Source organism: Aplysia californica, unplaced genomic scaffold (assembly GCF_000002075.1).
Source record: "Aplysia californica isolate F4 #8 unplaced genomic scaffold, AplCal3.0 scaffold00044, whole genome shotgun sequence".
In the NCBI taxonomy this organism is placed as follows: Eukaryota; Metazoa; Mollusca; class Gastropoda; order Aplysiida; family Aplysiidae; genus Aplysia; species Aplysia californica.
The window spans coordinates 1525092-1552188 of record NW_004797314.1 but is presented as its reverse complement, the minus strand read 5'-3'; the positions used below and the strand labels follow the sequence as shown (position 1 = coordinate 1552188).

Here is a 27097-nt window from a genome sequence, read left to right as displayed (position 1 = left end):
ATAATGTACTCCCATGCTCCATCATTATGTGTCTCTCAGGTACAAGAGAGTAGTGTTTAAGCTCTTATTCTTTTTCCGTCGCAGTTCAATGTGTTGAATTTTTATATTTGCCTGCCAGTATATCAAGGACTGAATATTTTTCTGTCGGTTTAGTGGTCTCTTTAGTAATCATTTTTGGATGGGTCAAGCTGTTCACTTTAGAAATAAAAAATTACCATTCCAGTCTTTTGAGATTTGTAGTACCAATGTCTTACTTAGGTCTGAACAACTATAGTATTGTCTCTTGGGTGTGGAGTAGTCGTGACATGATATGAGATGGTGCAGTCTACCTTTGCCAAGAATGGCCATCAATACCGGTTGAAGAGCTGTATTTATATGCCTACATGAACAAGTCTATAAGAAAGACCTATAAATAACCTCAGTTGGGGAAACATAACAGTTGTCTTTTGCTTTTGATCAAGGTTTGTTCCTTTAAGTGTTCTCCTCAATCGAATCGAACTGCAACATCATGTTGAGTGGTTTGTGGCTACTCTGGTGTGGCTTGCTCCTTTATTCATATCAAACATCTATTGATCTTATCACCCAGCCCCACATCCCCCTTTTCTTTGTTTAATACCTCTAATCTTTGCCACTTATATGATTTATTTGTGTTGCAAGTGCTGTAAAACTTTTACTAAAGATGCAACATCATGCTTCCTGGTCAATGTGCAGCTTCTACTATGACACAGTTGATGATGACCTTATCCACTTACATCTTCGCTGGCAATTTCCAACTCTTTGTATATCTAACTCTTTGTGTATAAAACAAATAAACTTCTTAGTGTAAATGCATGAGGGAGTCTTACACTGAGCTGTTGAAATATGCTTTTTCTACTCTCTAACTTTATGCAGTAAGGCAAAAAGCTCATACAACACTGAATCAGTGAGGACAGTCGCAGACATAGGCTGCTACTTTTTTATCTTTCAAAATTTTGCTCTATGTATAGAAAACAGTCATGTCATTGTATGCATCTAAAATTATGCAGTTTGTAGCACTATCTGATTAAAAGTGTTGTTACTGCTTCTTTTGTTTTCAGGTCATTATTGCCCACTGGGCACGGGAGAGGCAAAGACATGTGAACCAGGTTCTTTCACTAATGTGACTGGCTTAGACTACTGTTTCGACTGTCCGGCGGGCTATTACTGTGTGGATGGGGAGATACCCCTCAGGTGTCCTCGGGGCCGCTATTGCCCTGGTAACAATACTGCTGCCCAGCCATACTGTCCAAGGGGAACTTACAATCCTGACTTTGGTAATTGCTTTTGTATAATAAACCTTGTTTTTGAAAATTATTTTTTCTTGTGTCCAGAAAATTGAAGTTTTAAAAATGTTATGCTTTTTCAGAAAATGGTATGTTGAGTGCATAATCAACTTCCATACTCATGAACTGATTCTTAAGTTGTACTCTTGTTTTTCTAAATATGATATTTTCTAAGAAAACAGGCTTGAAGTCCAAACTTCAGTTCTGGATGTAAAGACCTCCAGGATGCTTGGATAAAGAAGAAATAAATCATGAAGTAGATATTTCATAGGGTTTTGGCCGTTGTTTGTTTAGTCTTTTCATTTTATGTTCATTTTTTTCATTTGAGGAGCTGTAACCAAAACTTGTTAAATCAGAAAACTCTACTTCAATGACAGCAGGATCATAAAAGTGTTGAAACTTTGAATAATAATAAAGTTTATTAAGTCTCACATTTATGCTAATGAATTGACAGTTTACAGCATACTATATTTCAGAATGTAGGATTTCATATCTTGGATGTTTTTGTTTCACTAACTCTGCTATTCTTCCTTTTGGTACGCCATAACATTAAAATCTTCAGTAACACAGTCAGCACAATAAGTAAATGTTAATGTTGTGCTTTCATCAACACCCATCTGTGTCTTCCCTATAGGCATGGTGTACGAGTCAGACTGCAGACCTTGTCTCGGTGGCTACTACTGTGACATGCTTGGGGCCACGGAATTCGATCCCAGCCTCAACAATACAGGTGTCGGGCTCTGCTCCCCCGGCTACTACTGCAAGTCAGGTCAGTGAATTTGAAAAGAATTGAATGGTCATATTTAGTACGAAATGTTACCTCAGATTAGAGATAAGTAAATAAATAGAATATGCATCAGAAAGGGAAATGACCAAAATTCAGCAAATAGGAAATAAGAGATCCAGTCTGAGAAATGTGTTCTGAGATCTTAAAAAAATGAAGAATTATCAAGAAGTAAGTGAAGTGCTTCATTTGATCAGAGTCCAATTTGGTGAGTGGCAGTTTTGCTGTTGTGTTGCAGTTGACTGTGAGTTGTCGCTTTGGTGATCTCATCTTAGCAGGAACAGATGATGACTATAATTATAGGCCTTACTAAAGAGATGCAGATTATACCTGAAAATTCCAAACCACATGCTAACTGTTTGGTACCTCTATGAGAGAAAAGGAAGGCCTTTTTTATGGCTTGATGAAACATTTGTTGAAAGAAATAACCACGACTCATGCTAGTTCTGACAAAAATTAAAAAATGGATTAATTTTGTCGACTCAAAATGTTTCTGATGATGCTTTTATGAATTTGAGTAGGGAATTTTATTTTGCGTTCATAATTTATTATGTTTAGGTTTTTTTTTATATGGATTGCTCAATGGTAGACACAATTTTGTATCAGGTTGAAAGAGTATTTGATGTTACATATTTCATGGATTATTACTTGATTTGTGTATTTTCAATTTTTGTACCCAGGTGTCAACATCAGCACCCCCACCACAGACACTACCAGCGGTATTGGGGGTCCTTGTCCTACTGGTTATTACTGTCCTGAGCAGACTGAGGATCCCTTCATGTGCCCCAACGGAACGTACCGTGACGTAGAGATGGGAGCTGACAAGGATACTGATTGTTTCGCTTGTATTCTTGGTTACTATTGTGGCTCTGAAGGCCTTTCAAACGCCACAGGGAAGTGTGACCCTGGCTTTTACTGTCTCCGTGGAAATAGTGAGCCCAACCCAACAGGTATGTTCAGCACATAGGACTGACAGCTGGTTATGCTTTGCCTTCTTGAAGTTTCAACAATATATCCCTGATACGACGTGGTGGAATCAGGCGCTCGTCATTTTTGGGCATATGGAGCTATTTATATAATCTTTCAGCCTCTTCATTTTCCTTGCCTTTCATGATAAAAGACCTGTCTATCTGGAATAGAATTTGAGATATTTACAGTTAAAGGAAGTTGAGGTCTCTTGGTGTCTGAGGCAAAATTAGAAAGAAAATGGCTGCCAAAGTTTAGTGCAATCTGAGCTGTAATGTCCTTGAAAACTGCAAATTTACGTTTTTGTCTCTTTGGTCAATGTTTTTCAGTAGAGCCATGACAGAGATGAATATAAAAGGTATTATGCCCACATTTCAAGAAATTGAAAAAATAGCCCAACAGGTGGAAAAATGATGATTTCATTGATTTCAATATTTTGGCAAGTGTCTAATTTCACCATGATGTCACACATTTCAAGGCCAGCTTCATTTGTCAAATGCCTATGAAAATTAAAGTCTTCAGGAGCTTTACTTTTAAGATTACAAGACATGTTGACTGATACACAGATTAGTGGGTTGTTGTTGGATTTTTTTTACATGCTTAGTCAGTATAATGATCTTTATTTTGGAGATTGTGTGCAGATGTCGTATCTTTTTGTTTAAAAATAACTCTGTCTTTTCATAACATGTGGAAATATGATAACGATTTAGATTTTTATTTGACCTCTTTCCACAGGTGCTGATCCAGCGATTGGTGGTCCGTGTCCTGCTGGGCACTATTGTCCTGAGGGTACCTCCTACCCCTTGGAGTGTCCATCTGGAACTTACAACAATGTCACTGGCCGATCAGAGTGCTTTGACTGTCCAGCTGCTCACTTCTGTCCTGAAAACGTTACAGATTATGCTCCTTACCCATGCCCAGAAGGGTATGTTGACGTTTACTTCAATGAATCCAGTGATGTAAAAAAAAAAAAATTTTTTAGAGTTTGAGAAATTTTCATATTATAATTTAGAACATATCAACTTCGCTTTTTCTCAAACACTTTCAACTTGTTAGTGGGTACAATGGTAACAGTTTACTTGTGAATCATTAGATTGACTGAAAATGGCAGTGGGCTAAATTGTATATAGCATTTTTCAGCTTGGAGTTACAAAACTAGAAACAACACTGCTTTTTCACGTCAAATTTTTTAAGTTCCTGTGGTGCTAGTAGCATTTGTTCCTCATCTAGACTTAAGCTCAATAATCAACAATATGTCACATTACATTGTTTCAAATATCAGATGTTTTGTCTATCAAGTATGCTCATTATCTACACTTTATCTTGCTCTTTCCAATGTATTATTTTATCAAAGTATAGGCAAGTTTGAGCTCTTTAACCCTATCTGTACGCCCTAGGGTCATTTTGTACCCCTTGGGTTGTATTCTTCACATTTTAGAATACTTCTTGTACGAAGATCTCTTTGACACTTTCAGTATTACTCAAAAAATCATTTTGACAGACTGCTATGCAAAGCGTACGGATCGGATTAACGAGTAAGTTTCCTCTTTGGAAAGTGGTGGCACAGAGTTTCCCCACGTCGTATAGATACAATAGTAAAACACGACGTACGGATAGGGTTAAAGGCTAAGTGGACTTCTCCCATGTAAGCACACAAACCTACTTCAAAATGTAATGCAACACCTCAAACTCATAATGGGGCCTTTGCATGAAGATCGTAGTAGCCAAGAAAACTTTTTTTACAGTTCGTAGCAGAAGGGTTTTTATGAATTCTGTAAGCATTATTGTTTTCCAGTACCACTTCTCCTATAGTGAAAAAGGAAAAAAAGAGCTGTCTTAGGGATTTGAGCCCACAGAGAAAAGGAGAACTATTTCAGTCATCGTGGCGTTTAGAATTGCCAGATGAACTGAGTTTATAAATATGGCTAATAAACTGATCTATGAGCAGAATTTGAATTGATAATTGAGACGAGGTATAAGGACAGTATCCCCACAGGGTTGCTAGCATGGACTTTTTTTTCCCCCTGTCTCTATTTTGCTGTGTGGCTATTGATCTGCTTTTTTTTAAAGAGATGAAACAATACTTTTGCTAAGCGAGAAAAGTCTCATCTGGACATGACACATGATATCTATATTCACTGACGATCTTGCAGCTTTTAATGGGGCATCTATTTGTGTCACAATGCACTGGAATCTGGCGCTTGTCAATTTTTGGGCATGTGGAGTTTTTGGTATTATCTCAAAGCATGTTCATTTGTCTTGCTTTCGATGAAAATATATCCATCTGTCTTGAATAAAAGTGAAGATATTGCCATTGAATGAGGTGGTGGTTGCCTGGTTTGAGAGATAAAATTAGCCAAAAATTGGATGCGAAAGTTTGGGGAATGCCACAGCTTGAAAGTCCTTGGAGACTGGAAATTTACATTTTATGTGCCTTTAACCAACTTTCAACCCTTCTGTATGGCTGTAATTGTTGGACAATCGCTAAAGACAGTGAAAATAAAATGGAAGCAACAGAAATGTGGTTTCTTGGGAGACTGCTGAGAATATCATGGAAGGAAAAGAAATCAAATTAGACTTAGGGATGAAGCCTACGTGGGACGCTCACTGTTAAAAACAATCAGGAAACGACAAATGATAGGTCTCGAACATCTAGCTCTCACTGGCAAAACTGAAGGCAAATGAGGCAGGGGTAGGCCCAGAGCAACCTATTTAGAGAACTTAAACAAATGGGTAACGCCAAAAGATCAGGGTAACGTAGCTTTTTTTAAGAGCATCCAAGCAAAGGAATGAATGGAGAACAATGATCGCTGATGTCTGCAATAGATCTAGCTTTTGATGATGATGAATCAACTTTCTTCAGTAAAATCCGCACAGAGATGTTTTTATAAGCAGACATAATGGGTGTTCAGCCCCCAAAAAAAAATTTGATAAAAATTGCCAAACTGGGGGAAAAATGTCTATTTCTTCGATTTCATGATCTTGACAAGCACCTGGTTCCACCACAATGCCTCACATATACCTCTCTCTAATGGCACTTAAAAAAAATTCCAGCCACTACTGCCCTGTGGGTACCCAAGTGTCTACTCAGTTCCCCTGTCCTAAGGGCACCTTCAGAAACTTGAGTATGGGCATCAGCGAGTCGGATTGCTTCCCCTGCACGCCGGGCATGTACTGTGGTGGAGAGGGTCTCAGCGTGCCGACAGATTTCTGTGACCAAGGTATGAGGGGTGTTTGATGATGATATTCTATCTATCTTCATTCTGTATTGATTTTATTTTAAGATATTCAATTAACAAGGAGTTATGGCGCTAATACGACCTTATGCAGTTGTGAGCGCAGTAAAACCTCTACTAAAACTGAACTAAAAAACAAGGAGTTTAGGATGATCAGTTGTGCGGCATGCTCAAAAGGTGTTTCCAATTGTATGTATTCATGGAACACACTACTACTTTGTATCTAATTAATTTGTTGTTTTCTATAGATTATATGCAACTAATTATTTCTATCTTACATTTCTTTTTTTATCTTTTGGTGGATTGTACACTGAAGTTATATATTGAACAAATTTATTTGGGATGCAGATATGGTCTCAAGCTAACAAACAAATTTTTTAATAAATTTTGCACATGTTCACATTCTATGAGCTAGAATCTTTTCTGAAAAATTATTCATAACCAAAATTTCCAGATATTTGGCTAACAGTTTTAAGTCTCTAATTTTCAAACTCAACTTGACAAGCATACTTTTTTAATACTTATTTTATTCTCTGTAAAAGCATAAATACTCTTCACCAACGCATTCACGTGTGCTTACCACTAAATACCGCTTTTGTGTCCCAGGCTACTTCTGTGTGCTGGGAGCCTGGTCCTCCTCTCCGTCGGAGTACGACAATTTCACAGTCGGTGATTGCCTCTGCCCCAGCAATGTGACTGGTGGTCAGTGTCAGCCAGGCTACTACTGTCCTCAGGGTTCCTCGGAGCCAATTGCTTGCACAGAAGGCCACTACTGTGAAACCCCAGGTAAGTTGGCCCCTTAAAGTGTTTTTCTAAGTCTTTTCCAATAAAATTTGTAGTAATATCAGTGACTGATTTGATTTTTCTTCTTTTACAGGCAGATATTTTTAAAGCCGTTAATGGACATGCACACTGCATTCTGTTGTATCAGACAAATGTTTATCAAAATAAATTTTGAATTTGCAAACAATTTATATTTGCTATCTTTGATCTCCTTTACTCTTTTATCAACTACAAAACTGACAGTATTTCAATTTTTTAAAACCTCCCAACACTTAGCAACCCCCCACCCCCACCCCTCCCCCACTGCCATGTTCAGTTCTTATGCTAGACTAGACTAGTTGTGGAATTTTAACATTGACCATAATTTACACTTTAGATTTATTCATCAGTTCCCCCATCCTCAACTTGCCTGACCTAACCCTTCCCTTCCCCCCTCTCCCCCCATGAAAGAAGAAGACTCACTTGCTTCTCTCTTGTAAATTAAAATGAAATCAAAAAGTATAATTCAATGTTATTATCTGTCTTCAGGCCTTCATGCTGTGACTGGTTCCTGCCGTGCGGGCTACTACTGCGACAGAGGTGCCAGTATAGAGGACCCTACAGATGGTGTTACTGGTGATGTCTGTCCCCCTGGGCGTTATTGTGGTATGTGCCAGGTGCAATGCTGTATGATGTTTCCTTTGTTAAAGAAGTATAACCCAAGTATGGTGGCATGGGTGTTTGTAAAATAGGTCTGAGACATGATGTGAATAAGTTGGTCTGAATTTAATTTCCCTATGAATACTTTGATGTCATTTAAAAGGCGAGACCCCCAAATTTAATGTTCCTCTCTGACCTTTACTATGAATTTATTGATTCCGAGATATGGGCCTTAAGTTTATTTTCTTGTACTTTATTACAATAACAAAAGTTCAACCTACTTTGTTTTAAATTTTGGTTTGCTTATTTGCTCTTTCTAAATTTCTTCAGCAAAACTTACAGGTTATTTGTCAGTCTGCTTTTTGATAGCATCAAAATTGTGTGTTTTTCTGCGGATGCTGTACATATTCATCATCTTTTGCAAATTTATGATCAGCTTCAGATTCTTCCAGAAGTCTGAACAGTGATTGGGCAAAAATCATGATTCTCATGTCACTTTGCTTTTCATTCCAGGCATCGGCACAGGTGTGGACCAGCCCCGCTGTCCCTCTGGAACCTTCTCCAACAAAACAGGGAATCAGGATGTTTCTGACTGCACAAGCTGCACGGAGGGCTACTATTGTAACTCTCCAGGTCTAACTGAGCCAACAGGAAAATGTACAGAAGGTATATTGGAATAATCTTGGCCTTGTCATTGTTACTTTGACTCAATGCCATGCTGTAGCTGGTTCTTTTTCTAGGAGTACTTTTTAAAAGTAGGAATGAAGTTATAACCTATGCTGAAAACAACCTTTTGATTAAGAAATGCTGAAGAAATTATTCACTTCCCTGAGCTTCTGTTTGCTTCTCCATTTCAGTAAGATCTTAGGATTATCATGCTGTGGAGTTGCCTTCTAAGATGAATTTTGTTAAAAGTGTTTACTGTTGGAAGCCTATGCAAATGACAGAAATTTTACTGTACAAATTCTTAAAGATAGGCCATCAAGATGTGCATAAATTATGTGTTTTTTTTACTGGAAAAAAATGCCTTATTAAAATATTGAAGTACTGCTTTATTCAGGATACTGAATAATTTCAAAATATAATTTCATATTGAATATTGATGTGGAGATTGATATTTGACTTTAATGATTCCAGTTTTACCGAAATTGCCAACTTGTTTGTGTTATGACGCGGTGGAATCAGGCGCTTGTCAATTTTTTGGCATATGGAGTTGTTGATATCATCAACTTGTTCAGTTGTCTTTCTTTTGATTTTATAAAATTACCTAAGTGAAGATATTCGCGATTGAAGGAGGTGGGGTTAGCCTGGCTGCCAAAGTTTGGTTACTGCCAAAGCTGTAGTGTCCTTGGAAACTGTTGATTTTGATTTTTTGTGCCTTTTGATCTACGTTTTTCAGGAAAATTCACACTGGGATATGTTTTTAATTGGAAGCAAAAGCTGTTGAACCCAAAGAAGAAAATTGGAAAAAAATTGATTTCCTCGATTTAATTTCTTTTGGCAAGTGCCTGATTTCACCATGACGTCTCACATTTTCAAAGCAAGTTAAAGTCTCTAGAGCCGATTAGAGTTAAATATTTTGTGAAACATAAAAAGCAGTAAACAGTCGTTTGATGAATTAGTTGCTTAATGTCCTTTTATGTATTTGTCCTACCAGGTTATTACTGCCCCACTGGACAGAGTATTGCCACTCCATTCACCTGCAGTGCAGGTTACTATTGTCCAGAAGGCAGTCATGAAGAGATCCATTGTCCATCTGGTACCTACCAGGATCAGACTGGTCAAGGTGTATGCAAAGAGTGTCCATCAGGTGACCACATCCTTAAGCCTATCTGTACATCTTGTTTTACTATCGTATCCATACGACATGGGGAACTCTGTGCCTCCACTTTCCAAAGAGGAAATTTATTCGTTAATCCGATCCGTGCGCTTTGCATAGCAGTCTCTCAAAACGATTTTTTGAGAAATACAGAAAGTTTCAAAGAGATCTTCACACTAGAAGTATTCTAAAATGTGAAGAATACATCCCCTGGGGTACAAAATGACCCCAGGCGTACGGATAGGGTTAAAAGCTTGGTGGTTGAGTCTTCTTTGTAGTCAAAGGACCCACCATACACTAGAAGGGTTTTTCATATTCTCCTGTTTCTCCATTTCTCCAGCATTCCTCTAGGATATTAAACCATAATGTTTCCTACCTGCAGTGCAACAAGTTTTGAAGTACATAACCTAATATCATAACAGATTATAATGACCCTTTCCTTTCAGGCAATCATATGTCGTTTTCTAAGTTGTTTTTTTTATGCCAGTCAAAGTTTCTGATAAAGTAAATAAAGTAACACAAACTGTTGCATTTGATTTTGATCATAAAATGATTGAAAACTTGGAAAAGCAATAAGAAAGATGAAAGTGCGATGTATTATGATTGTTAATCACTTTAACTTTAAGACCGGAACATTTTCTTCCTCAGGGTACTATTGCAACAGTTCTGACAACCTGGACTCGTATTTGTCGTACCTGTGTCCTGAGGGCCACTACTGTCCAAATGGTACACGATGGTCAACGGAACACCCTTGTCCTGCAGGCTCGTACAATCCGTACACACAGCTGACCGCTGAGTCTGAATGTACGGCTTGCGACACCGGCAAATACTGCAGCACACCAGGACTCAGTAATTACACAGGTAATTTGTTATTTTAATGGGTTGTAAATAAAAAAATTTTGTATTGATTTTTGAAATATTACCCCTTTCTTAGAGCTACCATCAAATACGAAAGGCATTTTACTAAAAAAACAAACAGCATAAAATAGTCGACTTGTTCTTAGCAAGCTGTATGCCTTGAATATGATTTTAAATGAACCTGTATAAAGCCCCTTTTGTTCCAAAATGTCTTTTTCTTCTTATACTTTTTATGAGACATGTTCCATATTTTGAAACAAGAATTTACTTTAAGTTTAGTTTTTCATGCTTTTGTTTGATACTTTTGTAAGCATTGGTTGATTTTTTACCACTGTAGTATAAATTACAAAGGTAATTTTGATTTTGTTGACATGTACATGTGGTCGCTTTTAAGGACAAAGGGGCTAACCCAGATTTTGGGGTTTTCCAGAAATCTTGACCTATACCAAAAGTGAACAATTGCCGTACCTATAGGAGAAGTTTGGTTTCATTGGTGTGTATATTTGTTTGGTTACAGAGAAAACTTTGAGAAAACTCTCCTTGTTTTTTTAAAGGAACTGAACTAGGGTCCAAAAGCTTTACCTTTGATTTTCTCAAAACAGCATTTTTCGTGATAGCCCCCTTGTGCTTAAAAGCGACCATGTATTCTCCATACCTAATTCCCATCTTCACACTTTGAATTTTGAGATATCTTGAACGTTAAGAGCAAGTGTGAACTAATGCTACTGTGACAGGAATATTTACAGGGTTGTTGAGTCTATGGTTTTCTTTGTGGTGTAGTCATCATACTGATTTGTGTTATAGGGGACTGCTCTGCTCGCTACTGGTGCATCAACGGATCAGCATCTGCAACCCCGATAGATGGAGTGACTGGTGACCACTGTCCAGAGGGTCATTACTGTACTCGCGGTACCACTGACCCAACCCCATGCCCCACTGGCAAATGGTCGGGTAGCACAGGCTTGGCTCTGGAGACGGAGTGTTCAACTTGTACGGGCGGGTAAGTTTGATATACAGGTATAGTTAATACCAAGGTATGGTTTGGGTTTTTCACTTTTTTTGCCGATGTAAGGTTATCTAACATCTGCCTAAAACACAATTGAGTTAAGTGGCAATTTGAATTCCTACAGTTTTGCATCTTTGATGTTATTGGTAATCTGTTGAGGTATCTACCTTATTTTGGCTGCAGTTTTTTTGTATGTTTATTTAAGTCAAAGGGGTGAACTTCAGAGCAAGGGGTTTTAACCCTTTGCTATCCTATCTGCAGTGAGCAGTGTGTTGTTAATGTTAGACATAGGCCTACCCAAAATCAGCCAACTGTGGCATGTTTCTCTCTTGCAGTTTCCTCAGTTGAAGAGTTAGCCACGCTGAGAGTTGATCACTGACATTAAGCTGTAGAATTGTTTTCATTTCTGGAGAAGGAAGCATGTCAGAGTTGGTGTCAGCAGTCAGAATTTATGATTTCTTCCACAATGCATGATAGAGTGTGAACACCAGGAAGCTGCCAAGAGCAACTGAAGTTGAACAAATGGGCACCCAATGCTAGCAAGGAATATGAACAGGAAAGGGTTAACAATCTATTCATAGATCTATGTATCATAGAGATAATTTCATAATATTTTTATCTTTGTATTTTCCAGGTATTATTGCAATGGCACAGGTCTGACTACACCCTCCGGCCCGTGCTCTCCTGGCTTCTACTGCAGCGGTTCATCGGTCACTCCAGTCCCGGACGACGGTGGTGTGACTGGAGCTCCATGTACCATTGGTCACTACTGTCCTGAGGGAACAGCTGTTCCAGTTCCTTGTGCACATGGCACTTACATGAACGAGACGGGAGCCTCTAGCTGCTGGAACTGCACACCGGGGTAACAATAATAATAGATCCATTTATATAGTGCTCTATCCCATACAAGTATAAGCTCTGAGAGTACAGTATGAGTTTTTAACTTTTTCTTTTTATGTCCTTGACATGTTAGTGACTAGTATTGCAGGATTCTGTTTGAATCAACAAAAATGTAGGAGGGACAAAAATCAATTTGTAATAATAATGTGATGATTACTAAAATGTGCACGTTGATGGCGGTTCTGATAATGATGATGACATCAAAGAAGACAAGGATTATTGGTTTTCAAGGCCCTGTGTCTATTTTCTTGTCTTTTCCATCTTCTTGAAACTTTCTTGTCATCGTGGTATTGTCCTGCGTTCCTATTTTAGGTTTGTAGAGTTTTCTCTCTAGAAATTATATGTTAAAACTAATAGTAATTGACTATTTTTTTAGTTTGCACTTGACTTGTTGATACTTCTTAGTTTTCAGCAACTTTGACTCTATGGGCATCAGATTGATAGCCTATCGATTTTTATTAATTGTTAACATCATGATTTACTTAAAATCATTTTAAGTAGAAATATCTGTAAAAATGAAAATGTGCCTTTATCTTTTTTTTTTTAGGATGAGCCTGCCTCAGTGTCTGCAATGGTACAAATAATGTTTTCCTTGGAAATTAGTATGAAATATGGGTTTGAAACTACAATTCGAACCAGCCAGTGCAGTAGTAAAAGAGTTTAGGTTTCAAAGCCATCATTTATTTTTCCTTTCGTCAGATACTACTGTGTGTCTGCGGTGCAGCCAGAGTTGTGTCCACCTGGTTTCTATTGTCCGGAGAGCACGGGCCTGGTGTGGCAGTCGTGCCCCACTGGAACGTTTAGCACTGCCACAGGCCTCTTTGAGGAGCCACAGTGCACCCAGTGTACAGGAGGGAGCTACTGCTCTCAGCCCAACGCCACAGCCGTCACAGGCCTGTGTGACCCAGGCTACTACTGCACTCTTGGCTCTGACACAGCCACGCCGGACACAGGATTCAAGGGCACTGCGGGTCCGTGTCCCACCGGTCACTACTGTGGAGCGGGCACTGTCACCCCGAATGTTTGTCCTCTAGGAACTTACAATAACCAGACTAAGGTAAGATGATCTGAGGTCTGTAGTTACAAGATTTTGTTAAGAAGTAAATTTAAAGATATCTTTCTCTTTTCAGTGCTTGTGTAATACATCTGTGATTCTTTATATCTATGTCAATTCATAATTCTAAAAGTTCTATGAAAAAATAGCTTCATCAAAGTTTGCGGGAACAATTGTCTTTTGAAGTGTGTAGTCTCCCTTGTTGTGTAAATGGAAAATGGATGAATGGAGTAGAAGGTCATAGCAATGGAAAATAAATAATTTTTTCAAGATGCGTAGATGGAACAGTATTCCCTGAGGATTGTAGGATTGAATATAAAGTCAGCTTTGTGCCAATTCTCACCTAATGAGACAGTCCCTTTCAAAAGAATGTTTCCTCGTCTCCCACTAACTTTATAGCTTCTCCTATGCGCATCTCCTACAAATCTATAAGGCTTACAGAAATGTAAGCTAGTTTTGAACAGTCAGAATGATGTTCCCTTCTTCTGGACATGTCAGTGGTTCGGTAGAATTAACTCTTTGAACCCTAACCTCCTGAGGCTACCATCTGCTCGAGCTCCAGGGCGATTCTCACACATATTACTCATATTCATATCATCATCAGAGTCACATTCCATATCCCATTCAAGGTAGTCCTCATCATTACCACCACCTAATTCAGAAAGATCTTCAAAATTTGTCTAATCAGTAATGACCTGTGTAATAAACAGTTTTCCGTGCTCGTTTTGTCCCAGATGGGCTGGGTTTGGGATAGGGTCTTGTTCACGGTGTACTAGTGGCTAAGCATATAGGCAATTTTACTCGCCACTGATGTACTGGTGACTAGGGCTCAAAGGGTTAAAGCTATTTGAGAGACTTATGATCAGATTTATGTTCACTTCCTCAGGACACCTCAGTGGGTGGGTGTGAGGATTGCTCGTATGGCCAGTACTGTGGAGACACGGGACTTACTGAGCCCTCTGGTCCATGCTGGGCAGGCTTCTACTGCTTGCTTGGGGCTCAAGTGCCAAATAACCCAGTGGAAGACTCCACAGGTAAGGAGATCTGTGACATGAGAGTCATATGAATTCAAAGCGAGTCCTTATGGACAAGGAAATCTTGATAAACCTTATAAATGGAAGATCTGAACAGTAATTTTTAGATAAGGATTCTCATCGTATACTTTTACTGTGTCATTATTTAGTGTCAAAGGGTGCATCTACTGGCCTCTTGCTATGGTTTGTAGTTCTGTTGTATTAAAATGTGAAATGTAACCATTATAATGATTCATTGTTGCTGTTTAGTCTGTAGCTATTAAGACCTTATTAAACATTATTCCTGCAGTTTTTTTAATTCATGATACGCAAAATTCTTGTTAGTCAACAGTACTTATGGTATCTCACTTAAAATTGTTTGATACTTTGAAAGTCATAATAAAACTACAATGATAAAATTCTTACTTTAATACCTTTATCTTTCCTTCTCCAATATTGTTGGCTTTTAGGTTTTTAAACATGACTTGTGCTCAGTTAAGACAAACATATAAATTTCTGTCCTTTCCACTGCTTGAGCAAACATCGAACAAAAATAGAAACAGGGTCGGTATTGTTTTATAGCTTATAGTTAAAGAGAAAATTTATCATATGCAGGTTTTTGTGAAGTGAATTACATTGTATTCGAAAAAAGGACATAATGTACTGTCATTTTTTGGGGCATGTGTAACGACTTTGAAATTTCAAACTATATCTTTTTCTTTTGTTATCTTCAGGTGGACCGTGTCCCGTGGGTCACTATTGCCCGAATGGAACCTCATACCCATTGGGATGCCCACCAGGCTCTTATAGTCCAACCACTGGACTGGATTCATGCTTGACGTGTCCTGCTGGCTATTTCTGTACCCTCAATTCCACTGACTACTCTGGCAATGACTGCCCAGTGGGACATTATTGCCCTGAAGGCACAGGATATTCAACACAGTTCCCTTGTGACCAAGGATCTTACAATGGTGCCACAGGTATTTGCATATGCACTTTGAATTATTGGAATTTCACAGTCTTCTTTCTTCTTTTGTTAAGTTTTGAAAATAGTATATATTTTAAAAAACTTTAATTCATTAAACACTGGGTAGATTTATTTGGTGATGGCTTTCTATAGATATATATGTATTCATTGTGACAGCAATTTTGCTTTTAAGTCAATGGCAAAGACAAAATAAATGTCCTGAAAAAAGCTAATTTTGTACCATTTTAAAATCATCTGTTGTTTTGAGTATCAAGTTCAAATGAAAGAGTACTACAAGCAGTGACGAGAGTAGCAGTGAACAAGTAAAATCATTATGTTCCAGAATTATTTCTTGATTTGTTTCATTTTTCCAGGTAGCCAGAGTGTTGATGACTGCACACCATGTGACCCTGGCAAGTTCTGTCCGACATCAGGCATGTCTGCAGCAGGTTCAGACTGCTCCGCTGGCTGGTACTGTGTACGTGGGGCGTGGTCATCACAGCCCACTGACATTGCCAACTATAGCGCCCCAGCCTGTCACTGCCCGGTCAACTCAACAGGTGGTCAGTGTCTCCCTGGGCAGTATTGTCCGGCCGGTTCCTCCCAGCCACTCGACTGCCCTCCAGGTTTGTAAAAAAGATCACATATTCTGGTCAAAAAGTGGTACGAGAATTAGTGTACAATTTCTTTTGCTGAATTTCTGTTTAATTTGTAATCTGTTGTCTGATAATTAAGGTCTGTGTGACCCCTGATAAAAATAAGGTTTTGAGTTGATCTGATTTTAATTTTATCCTTTAATGAACATCTGGAATGTAACTAGACATGAACAATTACCTCAGATGTTGTCCAAATACTTTGTAGTTAAAAAAATATCAAATGAGGGTTGATAATAATATTTGTTCTTTGTGGCAGATCATGAGGAAGCTTGGGAACATACTGCATTTTTAAAAACGTAGGCTGTCTGTGTTTATTGAGTGTTCACTAAGCAGCGGTTGGTGGGTGGGTGCTCTGTTGTGATTTGCTCCTTCTTTCCTATCAATTGTCCTTGTCTTTCCTTCTTTTTTTGTGTTTGTTACTCTCTTGTGACACTTCTAATCTTTGCCCTTATGTGACCTTATTGTATTGCTAGTGCAGTAAAACTTTTACCAAAACTAAACTAAACTAAGTGTTCACAAAGCAATGTTTCTTTTTCACCATTCAGGCTACTACTGCGACGTTCATGGCCTGAGCAGCGCCACAGCTGAGTGTGATGCTGGCTACTTCTGTACCTCTGCTGCCGTCCAGAAGGACCCGACAGATGGAGTAACGGGCGACGTGTGTCCTCCAGGGCATTACTGCCCCCAAGGAACGGGCACTCCAGATAAATGTCCTCCTGGCACGTACAGCAACACAACTGGCAATGTGGATCTTTCGGACTGCTTGGATTGCACTCCAGGTTTGTTCCTGTGTTTTGCCAACCAGATAAAGTTAGTGATGGATTATTGCTAAAACTTTTTTGCTGATTTTCCTGTGTGCTGTGCAACTGGATTTCAGCGAGCGATATTTTATTTTCTAAAAACTGATCTTCTATGTATGGAGGATAAATTCCTGTATTATTCAAACTGAACACTAATACTATTGTTTGTGGTTTTTGCCCTTCAGCATGTTAACCGTCTCTGAATATCGCAATTCTGTGAATGGACACTGAAGAAGTTAAAACTCATAATAGAATTCATTTTTTTTTGTTTTCCTACATTCGCATGAAAAAAAAATGTGTCTTAATATCTATTTTGTCATTATAATAACCAAACTGGCATTATGCCCTAGCTTTTGAGATCATAGTTTCAATGGATGTTCAGAACTTCTATAACTTCTATATGTTTTTTATTTGATATGTTTGTATTTAATTTATGGCTATCATTGTTTCTCCCCAGGCTTCTACTGTGATGCCTATGGCTTGTTCGAGCCCACAGCACAATGCTCGGGCGGCTTCTACTGTCCTGGAGGTCAGAACACCAGCAGTCCAGCTGAGTACATCTGTACCCCTGGCTCAATGTGTCCAGTTGGCAGTGCTGCTTTGGTTGCTTGTGCCTCTGGCACATACCAAGATAATTTTGGACAGGTATGTCTTCATTGTCTTGTTGACTATAGTGGAGTTGTTGATAGTGAATGATAATATCATTTTGGTTTCCTCTTTTTATAATTGTTGACAGTAATGAAATCAAAGTCTTCTTGTTTTATCGATTATAGTATTAATTGGAAGTAACTGATTACTGTGCCATCAGACTTGTAAACGGATATATTGTGTAACTGATGCTTTCACATGTACTGTGTACAAATGTGTGTTCGTGTCTGCACTTGAGAGAATGTGAGCTGAAGTTTGTGCATAAATTAGATGTGTATTTTCATCTGTTATACTTTCCCTCTGAATTTCATCAACATTGAACTGATTGATATATTGAATGGGTAAAGAAAAGATGTATTTTTAGATCTATCTTAACTGGGGATGCTCAGAAATGTATTGAAACCTTTTTTGTCTGTGTCTTAAGGCATCATGCAAGGAGTGTCCAGAAGGCTATTTCTGTGATGGAACCCAGCAAAACAGCTCTGTGTGCTCTCATGGAGTCCAGAATCCTGAGCCCTGTCCCATGGGCTACTACTGTCCTAATGGAACAAGGTATTCTACAGAGTTTGGCTGTCCCAATGGCACATACTCTGACAGTCTCAATCTGAAGTCTTCATTGGAGTGCACACAATGCCCAGGTGGTTACTACTGTGGTAGCGAAGGTGAGCTTGTGTTTGGCCTAATCCGTAACAACAGATTGCTCTTTTACTAAAAGTATGTACAAAATGATAAACCAGCATCTGTGGTGTAGCAGTTAGACACTTTGCCATTGCATGCAGGAGACCTGAGTTTGATTCCCGAATAGAGAAAATTTTAATCGAGTATCTTATTCTTTCTTCTGGGATGTTTTATCCCTTTCAGACCGGCTCTGACAGGCTAGGTCAAAGCCAACCTGCTTGTAAATGATCTAAATTGTGTCAATAGTGGTGTAAAACACCTACATGTTAAAAGAAAAAAAAATTATGCCTTTTATCTAACATGGTAATGTCTGGAAAAGATTAGTGTGTGTAGCAAAGGAGCTTGTGACATAGCAGTTGTAGCTAACCTCATTGCGCTGAATAAATACTACCCTATGATCCTTGTCTCTTAGGTAGAGAGCAGAAATGTTAAAGATGTTTAAATTCCACAATTCATTTCCTCCTTTTATTCTTTTAATAGAAAATTCTGATACTGCACATAACAATATTTGTAGATGTTCATCTGCTATTTACTTTCCTCTGACTAGTAAATTTTTTCTTATAGATTATGCTTTGAACTGCAACACTAATAAGTCTTTAAAAGAGTAAAACAATTTGCTGATAACGAGTGCCTTTTTACGTGAATTGCTACCTGTTTAAAATTAAAACGAGTCTTCCTAAGTGACTCGGCTCTCTATTCTCCATAAAATTCTTTATTATCATTATCTTATGTTGACCCCCAGGCCTGTCCTCCCCCACTGGTCAATGCTCTGCTGGCTACTTCTGCACCTCGGGTGCTTGGAGCGCCACACCTACCGACAGCATCACTGGTGATGTTTGTGAAATGGGCGGCTACTGCCCGACCGGCTCAAATGTGACTGTGCCTTGTCCTGCTGGCACGTACAGTGGCATGTATGGTAAGTCTGAATAAATCTGATGTAATAAGGCAACGTGGCCTGAAGGTGCATGGGATAACCCTGAGGTAAACATGATACAAGTCAAATTTGAGCCGCCTTATTCCTCTTGTTATTATGCTATCATACAGTGCAGTGTCTTTGGCCAGAATTGAATTAAATAAAATGCAGATTGGCTAGAAAATGGGTTAATAATTGAGACGTGTAAAATTTCACCAATTGGTAAGTTTTTTCACCTCTGTTTATCTGAATTTTGTCATTGGTGAACTACACAGATTTGAGTATCATAGCAATTTTTTGGTGATATTCAAATTATGTATGTTTAAAGCATCATGCATTTTAAAAAAAATTCTTTATATTTTGAGATGGTAAGAATTTGAAACTGAATTTTTTGCAAATGAATATATCTCTTGTCTCTAATCTTTTTTTAAAACAACTTTATGAATATGTTGTTGTTTTTCAAAATCTATACTCCCTCAGTTTTGAATAGATTTTTGCATGAGATGAGACTTGGTAAGGGAAGGATTTTTTTGTATGATAGATTTACTGATCTCGAGAAACTGTAGAAATTGGTTCATCTGACTCTTACTTTGATGTTAAATGCTCTTATTGCAACTTCCACTTTTTCCCTCAGGTTTGCAGCAAGAGAGTGAGTGTGCAGGCTGTGAGCCTGGCACGTACTGCCCTGTGCCTGGCCTGACGTCCCCACAAGCCAACTGCTCCTCCAGATATTACTGCAGTGGTAATGCGACAACCAGTGCCCCCATTGATGGAGTGACCGGCAACAAGTGTCCGGTTGGCTACTACTGTCCTGAGGGGAGTGGTCAGCCAATCCCATGCGAGGACGGGACGTTTACTGACACAGAACTTAATGAAGCCTGTCTGCCCTGCACTCCGGGTCACTACTGTGTGAATGGACAGACCCCACCTGTGGACTGCCCGGCGGGATTCTACTGCCCAGAAGGTGTGGACCTGACTAATGTACTCATAGTATACTAAAGTTATTATAGTAATGGAAAGTGAAAGGGGCACAGAGATCCAAAGACAGACAAACAGACAGAGAAAAAGGGGCTGGTGTTGATGACTCGAAAATATAATAATGATAATAATAAACAGCGTTTGTATAGTGCAAATTCTCACTCAAGAGCAAGTTCTTTGCACTTTAATTAAAACAGATATTTTTATGCTTGTAGACCTGATAGCATTCAGAAACTATCTCAACTTCCTGGGAAGCATACAGTGCAAGATGAGCAGAGAAAGACAGAAAATAATGGGAGAGCCAAATGGATAAAAACAGTAATGACTCTGGAGCAGATCTAGAAGCAATTCCTTGTCTATTTGCAGTATCACATCAACCTTTCTTTATTCACAGGTACGGGTGTTGTGTGGCAGTCCTGCCCAGCAGGAACATTCAGCTCTAGTGTAGGTCTGGCTAATGTAACACAATGCACTCAATGCACCGGTGGCTTCTACTGCGACACAGTCAACTTGACCTCCACTTCCGGACCGTGTGATGCAGGATTCTTCTGTCGCTCTGGCTCAGATAATATTCAGCCATCTGGCCTCGGGGCAGGAGATGCTGGTAGGTTTTTGTTTCTTTTTTTTCCCTTTTCCTCCACCTTGGTATTTTATGTTTCTCTTTCTAGATAGTGGGGCTTGTCGACAGTAGTTTTTTTTCACTAATGGTGCAACTGATTTTTACACAAGTGACCTTTTTTGTTCACTTTACGGCAGACACCATTTTTGAAAAATTCAAAAGTTATCTATACAATCAGTTTCTTCAGAATTTTTTAAAAGATTTTAAAATTTTCTACTCTCCTGTGGACAGTCCTGCTACTGTTTGCTTTCTGACTGGCGAGTTGGTTAATGTGCCCATGAGACCTCTGAGATTTTCTGTTTGTCTGAGAAAAGTTCCATTCTCAATATCACTTATCTCAGGTGTTATGAGTGTTGTAACAAAAATGTCCACAAACATGCCTTCACCTACCAGGAAATGGATCTGGGATCTTGTCATGAAAGATAAGCACTTTTCTTTGGGAAAAATTCTGAAGAAAGATATTATTATTCTGAAAGTTTAAAGGATGGGATAAGAATCTGTCTTGGTCATTTATCTAAATGTTGCTAATTTAAGTGGCATAATAGAACTCTGAGAGCTTACAAAAACTTTGGCTTCTGTATCAAAAGAGCAGACTTATCTTCGTTTATCTTTGTTGAACACGAGTTTGATGATTGCTGAAGACTCCAATAGTTTTTACCCTTAGAATGAGATGTCAGTTCCATTTTGATGAAAAGGAGAAACAGGGAACTCTTTCACAGGGTGGGTCAAAACAATGAGTAGATTCTAAACCTTTGTGGATACTCAAGTAAATGAAGGAAAAGGTTAGGCAAAACATTCTAAAAGAAAGCAAAAGCAACCAACTTTTGTCTGCTACTTGACTTGAGACTTCCTGTTGTATGTTTTCTCACAGGTGTGTGTCCTCAAGGCTATTACTGCGTCCAGCAAACCCAGGAGCCTGAGCCATGTCCTGCAGGGACTTTCAACAACCGGACTGGACTGACCGCTGAAGCAGAGTGCCAGTCTTGTTTGCCTGGCTATCACTGCCCTGTGCCAGGCCTGGACTTCCCTGCTGGTCTTTGTGATGCAGGTGAGGTTTAACTGAAGTCTCAGCGCTGATTTTTAAGTCTTGTGAACCCTTGAAACTCAAGTTTGTGTAGTCTAATATTCCAGTGACTTATACTTGGTCTGTTTTTGCAGTATAATCGTAATGAGATGGTGCTTTGATCATTGTACAGAATGAAGCTTTCACATTTGGAATATTGCCTCTTTAATAATTTGGCAACATTGTTGTAATGTTTCGTTAGGTGTAGGCCTATGCTGATATGTCTTGTCTGAGAGGTGCTGTAGGAGTGTCATAAGTGCTGGTGATAAATCATTTTCTTTGGGCTGGAGAGCACTTTCCAATGATTTGAATTGAATATTGACATTATCAGAATATACTTACCAAAATAATACTACAGCCACTATCAGTTTCTGCCAGAACTAAAAACTTTTTAGAGTTATTCTAGTTGTAATTGAGGTAATGGATTATCAAAATGGTTAGATGTCTCTTTGAAACAAGCCATAAGTCAATGTTTAAGATTATATTCTTGTACATAAATACTCTCTGTCCTTTCTAATCCTTTTAATAATACTAATTCCTAGAAATGTTATAAAATTGCTTGTGCTGAAAATGGTTTCTTTTCCCTCAGGCCATTATTGTACGGGAGGCTCCAACATTTCTAACCCAAGCTCAGTGACAGCCACAGGTGGGCCCTGTCCTAGTGGGTCTTTCTGTGTCTCTGGTTCTAGCAGTCCCCAGCAGTGTGCAGCCGGAACGTACACACCAGTAGAACAGTCTGCTAACTGTACCTCATGCCCTCAAGGTTATTACTGTGAGGCTGGAAGTAGCAACATTACCACTTGTCCTAAAGGTAAGTCTTGAAAAATGTACCTCTTGGATCACTAGTCTTTTAATCAAAACATTTCTGAGTGCATTGTGAGTTTCTACGCTTCAGTTATGGTGTGTTCTTTTCATTAATTAATCAAAAGGTGCTTTTTTATAGTTCAGTTGAGTGCAGTCATTGTATCAATTTTTATCTCTCTTTCAGGACCACCCATTGTTGTTTTTGTTTTTCTGTTTTTTGTTGTTGTGTTGTTGCTTTTGTTGAGAGAGCTGATCTTGATAAAGGCAGCACTTAAACATAATACATGAAGTAGGTTACATCAGACAACTCACCATTGTCCTTATTTACTAGAACATGTAGCATGGTTAGTAGGCCTATAAAACATTTCCCTCAATTTATTTTCTTTTCATTCGTGTAAATTAGCATTGCAAGTTTTGAAGGAAAATATGTTTGTTTGGATGTATCTATTAGAGTAGTTGCAAGGTGTATTGATTGGTCCTTCCCCTTAAATATATATTTAATATGTTCTTCTTTGTTTTTTTCTGCCTCCTGCACAGTTTAGACCCAATACTTTAAAGCTTTTTAAATACTAATGAATGCCCATCTAATATTACAATATATATCTGTGTTCCCAGCGCAAGAATATGCTCATTTATCATATTCTCTCTTATTTCAGATATTCCAAGGAATTTTTTGTGATTGTGATAGCATTTAAATTTCTCACCTGTACTCCAGGTCACTATTGCCCAGAGGGAACAGAGTTTGCTGTCCAGTACCCATGCCCTAACGGCACATTCAATGGTGCAAGTGGCAGCTCCAGCTACTCTGCCTGTCAGTTGTGCACTCCAGGTTCCTACTGTGCTGGACCAGGCCTGGAGCAGCCCACAGGTCGGTGCATACCCTAGATTTTTAAAAAAATCTGTAGCCAAGATCTGCTAAAAAAGCCCATAATGTATGTGCTGTTTATGTTTTCCATCAGTTATTATAATCAACCTTTATACAATTATTTCTGCGTAAAATTATTTCTGGTATTTTAAAATTTTCTGTCTTCTAGTTGTGCATAACATACAAGCGTTTGGAGTACAATAGTTAAATTCAAGAGAATAGCTTGATGTTCCAATTACTAGAGAAATTTTGTATTGATATAGTTTACCATCCATGGCAAAATTTCATATGGCAGCATACCCTCAGTAGCTTTTTGTTCATACTTATGTACTCTGCCTTCATTTTATTTATTATTGTAAGAGATTTGCACCTTACTTACGCAAAAAGATGATCTCAAAATCAGAGCATTTGGTCCAGTGTTTAAAGTAAAAAAGAAAGAACGAGATAGGAAAGAAGACAGAGATAATACGTAGAAAAGCTAATGTTTACAGCGATACATCAAAGCTTCTCTTTCCCAGTGGATGGTTGGCGGGTGCTCTGGTATAGTTTGTCTCCTTCTTTTCCATATCTCTCCTCATTCTTTTATTTGTCTGTTACTATCTAGAAAAATTTCTAATCTTCTGTACCAATATGACTTAATTGTGTTGCAAGTGCCATAAAATTTGTACTAAAACTTTTTTAAAACCCAAACTTCTCCTTCTCTCACAGCACTATGTGCCAGTGGCTACTACTGCACCTCCGGAGCCTGGTCCCCTCGTCCAGCGACTCTTGGGAACGACACTGGGAGCTCATGTGACTGTCCAGCTCAGAGCACTGGTGGTCAATGCAAGGCCGGCACTTTCTGCCCTGAGGGCTCCACAGCTCCCACACCCTGCACAGGTGAGTCAGGCTGCATGGTTTTTGACTCACAGGTTTGTTACTGATTTTTTGTTGTTGTTCTTCTCCTTCCTGTTGCCTTTCTCATCAGCCCAATGCCATGTTGATGATATAATGATAATTGCAATGATATAGCAGATATCCATGCGCCACAACATAGGCCTACTCAATGCGCTTTAAAATTATTTTGTTCCTGTAGGCCCTGTAATGTTTTGAATCAATTTTGGCTTTCTGGGAAGCATACAGTGCATGCAGTGATTAAGTGCTTAATTGAGCAAAACAAACGGACAAGATATTTTGCCGTCTTTAGCTGAGTACTCATTCTGACCAGGATGATAAGGAAAACTGGAGTAAAGCGCCTTTCCCATCAACAAAATGGTGAGCTCCTGACAGGGTTCAAACCCATGACCATTCAGTTGCGAGCTTGACAACTTTACCACTAAATCATCAATGCTGATTAGTGTTTGTGGTATGTCGTGCAAACTGACATACCTATTGCTGGCCATAAAGAGTATGATTATTTATCAGAAGTGATTCTGGCTTGAAGTCTGCTTAATGAGTGGTGTGAAGTTAAACATTTTAAGTGAGACTTTATGTATAATTCTGTGCTTTTGGAAATGCATATTCATGCTGGAACTTTTCACCACTGAGATTTTGATTAATATTATCATTGCCATTTTACAAATTTGCTGATATTCTTCCTTCAGGGATGACTTCATTGTCTGACCTTGCATTATTCGGTAGCATAACATGCGTATCAATACTCAATGTTCTGTTGACATTAGTACACTTCTAACTGTTGTGGATGAATGCCAAATGTTTATTTTCCACTTTTGTTCTGAGATTATCCTTCTTCATTTAGATTATCCTTTCTTCTTTTCAGTGGTCTAGTTTGCATTCATTCTGTCTTGATTCTGTTCAAACCTGTGGCATTCCTTTTTGTTACCTTGGCTTTGTATTCATGCAATTGACAATTTTCACTCAAGTATTTTTATGTCTTGTCTAAACAAATTGATGATACTTTCATGTGTCTATCTTGTTGGACAGGTGGCTATTACTGCGATGCTGATGGTCTGGCTAATGAGACAGGAAAATGCTATGCTGGATACTACTGCAGTGGCAATGCCACTATTCCCAACCCTGTCAATGAGACATTTGGAGACGCTTGTCCACAAGGTCACTACTGCCCTGAAGGCAGCTCAGCCCCAACAGCCTGTGATGCTGGCACCTACTCTGGCCTCTTCTACAACCAGAATGTCACCAACTGCCTTCCCTGTACTGCTGGTCAGTACTGCTCAAGCCCTGGACTTGACCAGCCTGTAGACGATTGTGACGAGGGATGGTTCTGCCCAGAAGGTCAAACTGTGCCTCAACCTCCAGGAAATGAGTGTTTAGCTGGACATCAGTGTCCTCGGGGCAGTCCAGATCAGAGTCCGTGTGCGTCTGGATTGTACCAACCGCTGACTGGTCAGGGAAGCTGTGTTGAGTGTCCAGCTGGGATGTACTGTGACCAGACCGAAGCTATATCAGAGCAACAAAGTGGAGTGAGTGCCCCGTCTCATGGTGTGGTCACTCCCAAGGACTGTCCTGCTGGCTACTTCTGCCCCAATGGTACTCAGACTGATAAGGAAAATCCCTGCCCTCTGGGTACTTTTGGGAATGCAACAGGCCTGGAGAGTGAGGCAGAGTGTTCTCCGTGCTCTGCAGGCTACTACTGTCAAGCTCCTGGCATCACCTCTCCAACAGGGCTCTGTAATGCAGGATTCTTCTGCATCCTCAACCAAACCTCTCCATCTCCCGCTGACAACAGTCAAGGTGGATCATGTCCACAAGGATCATACTGTGTCCAGGGCACCTCCCTCCCAGAGCCTTGTCCGAAAGGTACATTTGGTGATCGCCAAGAATTACAAGCATTGTCTGACTGTACGTTCTGCCCTCCGGGAGAGTTCTGTGCTCAATCAGGTCTCTCTGCACCTAATGGCTCCTGTTTAGCTGGCTACTATTGCTCAAATGCCTCTGAAGAAGCAAACCCAGTTGGTCAGACATATGGAGATGAGTGCCCACCAGGTTATTACTGCCCTGAGCACAGTTACCAGCCAAATGCTTGTCCTCACAGCACATACCAACCATTTACTCAGCGAGTCGCATTGATAGATTGTTCCTCATGTGACCCAGGCTTTTACTGTAACAGCACAGGCAGTAGCTCTGTGGCAGGCCCCTGTGACGCCGGCTTCTATTGCTCTGGTGGTGCCAACTCATCCGCTCCCACTGACGGTGTGACTGGAGATATTTGCCCTACTGGCTCATACTGCCCCCAGCAGTCAGTGCAGCACATTTACTGCCCCAATGGAACGTACACTAACCACTCTGGTGCGGCTCAGTGCTACGACTGCCCTGAAGGTAAGCCTAAAGTAGCATTATCTTTTGTCTTGATAGGGCTTTCCTTGTCTTGTGGTTAAAATGTTGGGCTTTGAGTTGTGGGGTCATGAGCCGGTAGGACAATGTTTAAAAAGTTTTGTTTTTTAAATGCAGGTGTTTTTATGCCTCCATCAGCACAATTTAAATCATATAGGAGATGGGATTCTGACCCTGACTGTTAGGGCCAACCTGTCTGAGAGAAGTACAGCATCCCAACAGAAAGACTGAGAAACTCAATAAAAATTTTCTCTTCCCTCGGGAATTGAATTGGGTCTCCTGCATGTGACAGTGAAGTGCCTAACTGCTACCCCACAGACACCAGTTAGAGCCACGTGTCCTGTGAAAGGAATACAAGTTTTTCTTCATTCACCAAGCTGTAAATGGGTTCTCAGCAATGACAGGAGTAGAAATATGTGAACAATAGAGTCTGAGGGTGCCACTCCTCTCTATTTA

At 39.4% G+C, this 27097-nt stretch overlaps 1 protein-coding gene across 1 annotated transcript in view; it reads left to right on the top strand.

Annotated features, from left to right (window-relative positions):
• Positions 1-27097, top strand: part of LOC101861715 — a 152991-nt gene that overhangs the window by 48991 nt on the left and 76903 nt on the right. Inside the window, exons 36-62 of the mRNA XM_005092327.2 lie at positions 1077-1292; positions 1936-2070; positions 2766-3035; positions 3787-3976; positions 6106-6272; positions 6894-7073; positions 7599-7715; positions 8223-8375; positions 9367-9519; positions 10177-10389; positions 11191-11386; positions 12027-12254; positions 12992-13349; positions 14233-14380; positions 15094-15339; positions 15701-15952; positions 16528-16761; positions 17240-17427; positions 17855-18092; positions 18851-19024; positions 19656-19985; positions 20394-20603; positions 21490-21666; positions 22271-22492; positions 23201-23353; positions 24059-24229; positions 25274-26626. Coding sequence (XP_005092384.1) covers positions 1077-1292; positions 1936-2070; positions 2766-3035; positions 3787-3976; positions 6106-6272; positions 6894-7073; positions 7599-7715; positions 8223-8375; positions 9367-9519; positions 10177-10389; positions 11191-11386; positions 12027-12254; positions 12992-13349; positions 14233-14380; positions 15094-15339; positions 15701-15952; positions 16528-16761; positions 17240-17427; positions 17855-18092; positions 18851-19024; positions 19656-19985; positions 20394-20603; positions 21490-21666; positions 22271-22492; positions 23201-23353; positions 24059-24229; positions 25274-26626 — 6672 coding nt within the window. The remainder of the gene's footprint in view (positions 1-1076; positions 1293-1935; positions 2071-2765; positions 3036-3786; positions 3977-6105; positions 6273-6893; positions 7074-7598; positions 7716-8222; positions 8376-9366; positions 9520-10176; positions 10390-11190; positions 11387-12026; positions 12255-12991; positions 13350-14232; positions 14381-15093; positions 15340-15700; positions 15953-16527; positions 16762-17239; positions 17428-17854; positions 18093-18850; positions 19025-19655; positions 19986-20393; positions 20604-21489; positions 21667-22270; positions 22493-23200; positions 23354-24058; positions 24230-25273; positions 26627-27097) is intronic.